Source organism: Rhea americana, unplaced genomic scaffold (assembly GCF_003343005.1).
Source record: "Rhea americana isolate MKP2758 unplaced genomic scaffold, rheAme1 scaffold_239, whole genome shotgun sequence".
NCBI classification, from domain to species: domain Eukaryota; kingdom Metazoa; phylum Chordata; class Aves; order Rheiformes; family Rheidae; genus Rhea; species Rhea americana.
In genome coordinates, this window is record NW_028186356.1 from 1,127,152 (window position 1) to 1,137,113 (window position 9,962).

General features: G+C 51.3%; 1 protein-coding gene and 1 long non-coding RNA gene across 3 annotated transcripts in view; one reads left to right on the plus strand and one right to left on the minus strand.

The window, feature by feature from the left end:
- Positions 1–4,637: 4,637 nt before the first annotated feature.
- On the minus strand, positions 4,638–5,855 carry LOC146595121 (uncharacterized). Of its 2 annotated transcripts, none has more exons than XR_014896006.1 (3): positions 5,721–5,855; positions 5,488–5,636; positions 4,638–4,966 (listed from the first exon to the last, which is right to left on the minus strand). It is a non-coding gene; the product is annotated as an uncharacterized LOC146595121 (long non-coding RNA). The 2 variants fall into 2 exon arrangements; XR_014896005.1 differs by lacking the exon at positions 4,638–4,966 and adding an exon at positions 5,030–5,389 and having other exon boundaries at positions 5,721–5,848.
- A 3,841-nt stretch (positions 5,856–9,696) lies between these two features.
- Positions 9,697–9,962, plus strand: part of SERBP1 (SERPINE1 mRNA binding protein 1) — a 19,551-nt gene continuing 19,285 nt past the window's right edge. The window contains exon 1 of the mRNA XM_085306345.1: positions 9,697–9,960. Coding sequence (XP_085162471.1) covers positions 9,813–9,960 — 148 coding nt within the window. The 5' untranslated portion in view covers positions 9,697–9,812. The remainder of the gene's footprint in view (positions 9,961–9,962) is intronic.

Sequence of the window (9,962 nt, forward strand, 5' to 3'; positions counted from 1 at the left end):
ATGCATTTGGCATCTGCTTCCTGCAAATATTTTCCAGCTCTTGCTTAAAGTTTCCAGCTCTCAGGAGCACGCTTGCCCATGGGTGAGAGTGCCGGGGCTCCTGCTTGCTGAGGTGCTCATTGCTGCCACCACCCTGCGGTGCCAGCTCGGCTGCAGGTGGCCACAGGGACGCCTCCAAGCGTGGGCAAGACGGCAAAGGGGGCAGGTGGGAACTCCGCATCCTGCTGTCACTGCTGGGATACCTACGAGATGGCAGCCTGAAAGCCCACAGCGAGGCAAAGGCAGAGTAGCACCTCGTTTCTGTGTCCCAGCTGACCAGTCCCCAGCTTCTGCCTCACCTGAGGGATAAGAAACAGAACTGGGAAGACACTTAAGGATTTCAGTGATATATACGGTGTCTATACTGTACTGTGAGATGAATAGGAAGGGGACAGGAAAATGTTTCTGCTGGTAGCACCATCGGAGAAGCCAGATTATCAAACCACAGCCGAAAGCGTGCAGATGGCTGCATCCAGGCAGAGCTGTCGGGCACATGGGAGAAGCTGTTTGGATAAAATGCCATGTCCCTGGSACTGAGGCATCTCCAGAGTTAGATGGCTGCTGAAGGGTTTTTACAGGTCACAATCCTGGATTTAGGTACCTGTTTTCTATGGAAGTCCAGTTTTAGGTGTCCAAGTCCTAAGTCCTCTTTTGGATCGGGCCCTTTTGGTCTCCTGTCTGGGCCATAGCAGGATGATGCTGGAGGCTGATACACCCAGCAAAATGACTAACCTAGCGAGGCAGAAGGCAAATGTTTCAGAGATGAACAGGATCCTCTGGAGAGCTGCTCAGAAGACAGGGAAGTGGCTTGTACCAGAAGGGCTTGGGTTTTAGAGCTAAGACAGGCTAGACTATGAAMCAAATAGATCCTATCTGAAGATGATGAAAAAAAAAGAGATTCCTTCAAGAAAACTGTGCATGACCTACTCCATGAGAAGCCCTTGGTGGAAGGGAATCGTGCATTAAGGAGTGGACAAACACCTCTTTAGGACAGCAGAGGGACCTGGCTTTGATTTTGAGGAAGGAAGTGAGTGCTGGAGGGGTGTCCGAGAGCACGGCGCAGGGCAGGAGCCGCGTGAGGGCGAGGAGCGCTGGATGTCCCCGGGAGAGCCCATCTGGGGCTGGCTTGTGACGCTGCGGTGGTGCCGTTCCCCACGCAGCAGCTGGAGTTAAAGGCTCAGTGCTTTCATCAGAGGCACTCCAAGCAGTTTACAAGCAGTCGTTTGTGTGTGCAGCATACCCACGATAAATGTAAATGCTATTTTTCCTCTGCTTTCACCTGCGTACGCAGCGAGAGGCTGCCTCTGGTTATAAAGCAGACTGGGCGCACACCTCTCGTGTCCCAGCTCTTGATTGCTGAGACGTGGATGAGTGCTTGATCTGACCAAGACCTCTGCTGCACAGAAAGGGCTTGAGGCTCTTAAGGACTATTTCTAAGCAAGCTTGGATGGCTCTGTGCCCTTCTTCATAGTGATACATGAAGGTGTGGCCCCTCTTTAAGGTCTGTGTAAAACTTCCACTGTTTCGGGCCTATTTTCACTATGGCTTTTCAACCAGGAAGGTAGTATCTAAGCTTGATTCTTCCTATAGTCCTCAGAAGTCTATCTTTAGTGACTTTTGTGGTTAACCGAGCTGTGTGCGAGCAGCGTCGCCCCATGTGATACTTCCTCCTGCGCAGCGACGGGCGTTGCACGGACAACGTGCCTCCCTTTATCAACGCCGACAGGTCTGGGAAGCCGGTGCCACCGCTCGCTCTCACCGCGAACAAGAGCGCCGCCGGGTCCCCGGGACGGCGTTTCTCGCAGTATCTTATCTGAGCCGGCAGCCGCTGTGGCTCTCTGCTCATTTGTGTTTGTATCTAAACTAGCAGCAGCTGCGACCTCGAAGCACGCTAACATCGGGGCGGTCACGGCACGATGCAGAGGTTAGAGAGGATAAAGGAAGTAGGTTTGGCGCAGCAGATTAAAAACGGCGCGTGTGGCGGGTGTCGGTGGTCTCCCTGCAGGTCCTGGGTTCTGGGTGGAGCATCTCTCACACGTGCCCGCACCTCCCTCCAGCCGGCCGTCGGCTCCGAGGGCTGCCTGCCCCCGCRTGCCGTGCCGTGCCGWGCCGAGCCGAGCCGAGCCGCGGGGTTACGGGGCGTGCGGCCGTGCTCACCTCCCCGGCCCCTCTTGGCTTGCTTCACCCCTTGGCCTGGAGCTTTCATCCAGAGGGGCTTCCCGTCCCCGGGAGGTGCTGGCAGGGGACSGTTCACCGCCGTGGCTGTTCCAACTAGTCTTGTGTTGACGTTGATGAGACGTGGAAGGCGGCTTACAGCCACTGCRCTTTTCTGCGCTTTGTGCTTGTTGTGGTTGTCCTTCAAATCAGAATTGCGTGACAGCAGTGGGCAGCCGGCCAGGAAGCAAAGCTGTTGCGTCCTGACCCATCAGTTGGCCTGTGCCAGCGCAGCCCAGTAACCTCCTCCTGCTCCCCGGGAGGCTAAGCCCACCCTGGGGGGGACCCGCCGCAGGGTCGCACCGGCAGCAGCCCCGCTCGCCCCGGCGGCTTTGCCAGAAAGCCAACGCTTTCCCGTGGTGGGACTCGGGCCGAGGAGAAGGGCCCGCGGGAGCAGGCACTGGCGCTCTTGGGCCGCACCGGGTCCCAGTGCTGGTTGTGCCCGTCGTGCCGCGAGCCCCGTGCCGGCACGGGGGAGGAGGGACGGGGCTGAGCAGCAAAAGCCGTGGAGAAACCTCCCGCGCGGCCGCAGGAGCCGAGCATGGACAGCCCCGGGCTGGCTCCGGGCGCGAGGCTCCTCGCGCAGGTCGGCCAGGGTTTGCCGCTCGGCGGCAGGGAAGGGACGCGGTTCCTGCAGACGCCCTAATGAGCAGTTGTCTTGCCTGTCTGCAACAGAGGCAGTTCTGGGACCTGTTCTAGGGCGCTGGATCTTGCTTCACCGGTATTTCTGCGCAGGATGAGCCTGCTGCCGCAGCATGTATGATTAAGCTCGTTTTGGCGAGCGCTCGGGACGCGTACGTTCATGGAAGCAGATGTCCTTTCTGCAACTCGCTGGCAACAGCCTGAAACTGTGCGTGTGCCCGGCTCGCCTTCTGGGAATATGTGCCTAAAGAGCGACTGACAGCATCAGCATGAAGTGGATCAGGCTAATCACCAGGCCTGGCGCGGTGCTGGAGTAAGCGGTAATACCTTCGCAGCACTTAATGCGTGAGGTTTTGCTGCGTTGTAGCTGATAGCTCTGTGCCTCCTCGTCCCGTCCATAAYGTGCACTGGGAAATCCATGTCTGGATTTCCTCCAGGCTCCTGGCAAGGCTCTGGGTGCAGCCAGCAGCCACAGCCAGGAGCAGCCTGCTCACACATTCTGCGGGCACTGCGATTTCTGGGTTTTGGGGCCACGGACGAGCACTGAGAGGCAGCAAAGTTGGCAGCAGGGKTGGTGCAGCATCCAGAGGTAGTCCCAGGGTTTGCTGGCTCCCGGCACTGGCAGCAGTCGGAAAAGCTTCGGCTCTGCAGCGTCCCCAGAGCAGTTACTGTCATGCTTACCTGTACCGGCACGGCTCCATCCCTGCCACCTAGCAGCTCAGGCCTYGGGTACCTGGCTGAGCCACGGTGCGAGCCCGGTACCAAAGCCCGAACCCAAGTCTTCCTGAATTTTGTGAGAGACTAGAGTCTGCCAGGCCCTTTCTGAGATGRGAAGTAGAGAAAACATGATTAAAATAAGAGAGCTGAACCAGATCCAGGAAAGGATCCACTTTACAAAGCACGCTTTCCTTTTTGTCCTTCGTATTTAAAGGCAGGCCCTTTCCCAGGTCCGAGAGCAGGCACAGCGTGAGTGTGGGCGGCAGCATGGACAGAGCAGGGGCAGCAGGAAACACTGTGCCTTAACCTGAGTCGAAGAGTGCAGGAACACGCCGCCGCAGACTGAGATCTGAAGTTTGGCTGCAATAGTGGTTTAACGAATTCCTCTTCCAGCCCTTCCTGCCCCGGCGCTGCTGGCCGCAGGGCTGCTCGGAGAGCCAAACCAGAGAGCTGGTCCAGCCTGAGCAAAAACAACATGGGAAAAAAGAAAGGTGTGTTTGCCTTCTTCCAGCCCGACCGGGGAGCCGGCGCGGCTCCCATGGCAGCTTGCAGAGAGGTGCCGGCACAGCCAGCCGGGACGCTCGCTCCAAACACTTTTTTTTCTCCTCTTTTCCTTCTCTCTCTTTTCAGGTTATGAAGGCAGCTGCAACTCCCCTCCTAAGGGCAAGCGGGACCAGAGAAGTCGGCCGAAAGCGCTGGTGAGCAGTGGCTCCTGGGTGTCCCYGCGCAGGTGCCTGTGCTGCTGCCCACCCCCTGGCAGGGAGCAGCCAGGGGAGGCTCCTGCTCTCAGGAGCCCTGACCGGAGGGTGGACGGAGAACTGGTGATAGAAACCAGCCCCACCAAAGTGCTAAAAGCAGTGTTTGGTCTACCTGAACTTCTGCTCTTTAAAGTATCAGTGATGCTTTTCTYGACCAAAAATACGTTTAACCTTGTTTGCCATTAAGGAAGAGCCCTTGCTTTGCAGCTTGTTTGAGATTCAAGGGAGGACAGGTGAGATTCGATTAGTCTCGCTTAACCTCCAAGCAAAGTTTTGTATCTGCATGATTTATTTCACTTGTCGGTTGCACATTATAATGCACAGAGCAGTACAGGGTTTTGTTATTTTTCAATATGCATACTTAAAAATACTGTTATTCACCTGTTTACAACCCTCATAATAAAACTGCATTTTTYTTTCTGCTGTGAAAAAAACTCCAGTGCTGTGCTGAAATCAGCAGAATATCTAGGAGGGCAAAGCTGTGTGGTGCAGCTTGCATACCTCTTCCTGGGCTCTGACTTGTCCTGGTTGTTCCYATTATCCTTCTCCCTGGTGCAGTTTAATTCTGGGACTTATTCTCACAAGGAATCCACATACTGTAAACACATTAAATGCAAAAATTAAAGGCAGTACACAAAGAGCTCAGTAACAAGTGCTCTCTATTCTTGCTACCCACTTCATGCAGTGCCATGGTCAAGGTTTGGCAAACATCAGGTATGTCTTTGTAAAGGTATGTATTTAGGAAAAAAAACAGCTATTGCAAAAGTTACAGTTTTTGGTTGGTTGCTTGTTATKCTTCCACTATTTGCCTGTTATTTCAGACTCCCGAGCACGGTGTGTTCACTGATACTCTCTGCTTAGAAAAAGTGCAAGGAATAGGAATAGGTCATTCTGTCACACTTTATTCTGTCAGCCATCTCTATTGAAGTCATATTTTGGCTGTAGAGCATCTCATTTTGAATGGTTGTTATCCTCGTGCGGCAAATGGAAAATCCAATGAAAACACTTGCCAGAACAAACTGAACAAAAAGTTGCTGAAGTTGCTTTGTGATATACAATGAGATATATGAAATGAAATTGTTCTTGTATTCTTAGTGAAATCATGGCCATATCTTACCTTCTTCAGAAGCAAATATAATGTTTTCTGTGCAAGAACCTGGAGTATTTAGTATAGCCTGGGAAAAGATCCATCTCTAAGTCCTTCGATGAGAACGACCTCCTCTTCGTAGTATATTGTACACTCTGGCAGCAAAGTAATATGTGCATCTGGAAAAAAATAGAAAACTAGTTTTATAAAGGTTCTTAAGTTAAAATGCTGGAAAAATTAGATCTTGGGAATGGAACAAGGACCCAAATGAATTCTTCTCCCCCTGCCTTGAACCTGCTGCATTTCCTATTCTTGCTAAATAAGCAGACAGCCGACAGCTGTTGGCAAAGCTTGAAAATAGCCTAACAGTGTAGCATGTCACAAAGCACTCAATTCCTCTTTTGGTAAGGAGCGCAGGAGCGGTTCCTTAGGTAGGTTATCTATAGGCCAGCTTCAGCCAAGTAACATCGTTGCATATTGCAGCCATAAATAGCACCAGCAATCCATTTCTCTGGGGGGTAGAAATGTTGGGTTTACTCCGGCGTTAAATGCTAATTGATAAAATAAGTCTCTGCCATGCAAAAACATGGAACTGCATTAATCTGTTAGATCCTTAATGCTRGCTCTTGGAAGTCTTCTGTGCCTGTTCGAATTCTCTCTGGTTGTCTGTTAGTGTCTAATGACTGCATAAGCAAACGGTGTTAACAGGATGACTGTCCCGAGAGCAATGTGTGCTATCTCAGTGATTTGAAAGTCTTAAAATAATAGTTATATCCTTGATTAGAGGCAGAAGTGCAAAGTTAAAAATCCTTGGCTATTTAATCCCCCAGCAATGATTGTTTGCAGTTCAGATTGCCAGGATTGATTGCAGTTCAGTATCACCGAACATGCGTGAATGTCTCTCCAGCAGAACGTTTTGCCACCGGGCCGACATTTGGCAAGTAGCAAAGCCCCAGACCATGTCACCTGCCTTTCTCTGAGCTGACCGTGTCGTGAACTCGCTCCTTGTTTAGTCTGGGGCAGGATGAGAAGAGCTGTGATTCCCCGACGCAGAGCGGTGCTAGCGAGCGAGAGGTCWCTCGAGTCGGCGCAGCTACGGCTGGAGACTTGCGCTCGCAACGGTAGGATGACTTGCCTGTCCTCATACAAGAGTTTTATCAGTATACTGATGCCGTGGTCAGGATGCTGCAGTAGCAGAAGTTTCCAGCAGTGCTGCATAGCAGAAGTTAACTTTGCTTGTTAGCCCAAACCAAACTGAAAAATGCTTTCTTCACTGAATGCTTTTTTGGTTGAGGTTCCTAAGGCAGCAAGACATGTGCAAAGCCTTCAGATGCAGCCATCCCTCCCTTCAACACATTGTGAACATGTTGGCCAGTATCAAGCAGATTTAACAGATCAGCAAGGGTCTAAAAATCCTTATTTTGTCATAAACCTTGTGAAATTAGACAGCTAGGTATAGGGGAGAGACTTGGCCAATGCCCCTTCAGAAGGAAAAAGCTCCCAYCTAAAGGGTGACTCTACAAGATGCTGTTGAACCTTTTGGGAACCCACCTGGAGCTACACGTCTCTAAGATGCCAAGGCCTTTTGGTTCTGCTGCTCGTGCAGCCTTTTGTTTGAGTATTTTCTTATTTTTCCCCAGGGAGAGTCTGCCCGTTCTGCCACGGATGTAGCCAGCCCTCTTAGCACACAGGCTTGTTTCCTGCCTCCTTTTCCCGTAGACCAGAGCTTGCTTGCTTGGCAAGCTGCCAGCAGCCTTATGGACTGCATTTCATAGGTGTTGCAGCTCCGAGTTCCTCAGCCACACAGAACAAGAACCAGGTATGGTCAGAGTGTGGAGCCCGGACTTCCCAGGGGCCCTGTTCCCCCYGGGAGGAGATGCACGACAGTAGATAGCGTCCTGCTGAGGAATGGGGAAAGGCTGCAGAGAAGAGGATTGCCGGGTAAACACACAGGCTGTGCTTTCTGCATCACTCTGCTTATTGTGCCTGTTAGGTGAGGCAAAAGTTACCAACTTGAACATGTTGATTAATGAGTTTGCTTTTCCAATAAAACATCCACCTCGGTAACTTACTGTCCTGACAGTGCTGTTCTTTCACGTGACTAAGGCGGCTGTTTGCAGGTATGGTGCTAGGACTCCTCCTCTGTGTAAAAAGCCCTATTTTTTTCTTTTGGCATTTTAAGATTAATGTCTTGGATTGAATTATTATCTTATGGCTAGAAGTGCCTGGGAACTGTGAATTCTGAAATCTTATGTTCCACAGACAGTACTGTCATTTGGACTTTTGACCCATGTGGCTGATTGTGCGGCATCTTTATTGCAAATGCCAAATACGCAGGCACGCTGTGTGCAGCCAAAGCATGCTCCAGAGAAGAGCTGGAGATTATCCTGCGTCCTGGACCCGTGATTTCTTGCTATGCAGAGCTCAATAAGTATGGCTTTCAGTGRTCATATACACATGATAATCAGTTTACTTCTGAGTTGATATTAAAATACTTTGAGTCTGTTTTATTTGTGCTTAACTCAAGGTGTGATCCTAATAGGACATATCTGCCCTTGGAAATTTTTGGAATACTGAATATATGTTAGCTAGCTTTGTCTATAGAAGAATTTTATTAGCTAATTAAATGAAACTAGAGTGCAGAGGTCTTTATATATGAACCTCAGTATAGCACAGTGAAATTAGAAGATGCACGATCCTTGCAAAACCAACMCAACAGAGATGGTGTGACCTCCCTTTGAGTGAAAAATCCCAAATACCAGCAGCAAGCAGGTGACTGACAAATCTGTTTGTGTACATATGTGGTTTCTTATAACCAAGGAAACTGCCCATGCTATTTGAAGTGCAAGCAGCACTTCAGGGCTTCAAGTGAGAAATGTTTGTGTTTTGTTCCTGAAATATATGTGGTGTGCAACRCAGTCTCGATGTGCAATGTGACAGGAAGCTGAAAAGGGTCTAAGGCTTTCCCTGAAAACATCTGCTTTCTCTATATAAGTATTTTTAATTATGTGTTACTTGGTGACATTTGATCCATCCCAAAAGCAAAAGGCTTGCTTGAGGAAAATATTTTGAGTTCTAAGGATATAATTTACTGTGATTGCTTAACAATATCCTGAGAACAGAGTGAGCTTCTTGTGTGAGAGAGCTTCAATCCTCCCTTGGCTTTCGCAGTGGTATGCCAGGAGCRGTGTCCTCAGAGACCTCCCAAAAGCATCATCGCTGCAGAAAAGAAGTGGCTGTGATAACACAGGGAAACAGCAAACGCAACCGARGTCTTTTTTCAGCTTATTTTAGAAGAAATTAAAATGTGATTTTTTTTTTTAATGGATGGTTTGTGGAGTCCCCTGTTTAAAAGCAGGGCATATTACAGATCTGAGCAAACATAAACAAAGCAATTTTAAAAGTAATTATTTAAAGTGGTCTAACTTCTCTGAGCAGACAAGGCAAATATTAGGAAAAAACTGTCACCTGTTGAGAACGAGTTGTACGAACAGCCACTGAACGGTTCAGCCGGCCTGTTCACAGGGAGAAGCTGTGGACCTCGGAAATGGTATTTTAGAAGGATGCGTCAGATACGCACTCACTAAACATGCTTCAATCTTTAAATTTAACTCCCACTGGTGATGAACAGAACTAGGGGGACCCGCTAATGCCGCAGGACGCTTTCCACCTTCAGCRGGCATTGCCTCCTCGTTGCGCGTACCTGCTAGCAGGACGGATAGAGATGGCTGTGGAAGGCGGCACTGGGATTACACGTGAAACAGTTTATTAAAAAATACTAACTTCGCTGTAGCCAGGCCCATTAATCTCTTAAAAAAGACTCATGTGCGTCCAAGTGGCACTTTACCAGCAGAATTCCCTTGCAAACGCCTGGGGTTTATTGTTATTACTCTTCTTGTTGTTGTTGTTATTATTTAGCTTAGATTTTGGGGACAGACTCGCGAAACCGCGTGCTTTCTCCACAAGACCACCAGGAGGGCGGGCGCGCGGGTCGCCGCCGCCCTGTCAGAGCCGGGCGCGGGCGGCGGCGGCACAAAAAAAACCCCGAAAAGGGTTTTAAAAAAAATGCGCAATTGAGGGCGAACCGGCCGCCGCCGGGGGGGGGGGGGGCGCGCGGCCCCGTCCCGCCTTCCCGCCGCCGCGGGGCACGCCGGGAGTCGTAGTGCCGGGGGCGCGGGCGGCGCGGGCGGGCGGCGCGGGGCTCCCGGCGTGCCCCGCGCGGGGTGAGGTGCCCGGATGTGCCTGGCGCCGGAAGAGAAGCGGCTCTCTTTGGGGACGGCCATCTTGTGCGGCGGCGAGCAGCGCTGCGGGGCCCGGGCTGCATCGGAGGCGGATCCGGCCGACAGGGGCCCATCATGCCGGGACACCTGCAGGAAGGCTTCGGCTGCGTCGTCACCAACCGCTTCGACCAGCTCTTTGATGACGAGTCCGACCCCTTCGAGGTGCTGCGGGCGGCCGAGAGCCGGCGGAAAGAGAGCGGCGGCGGCGGGAGCCAGGGGGGCGGC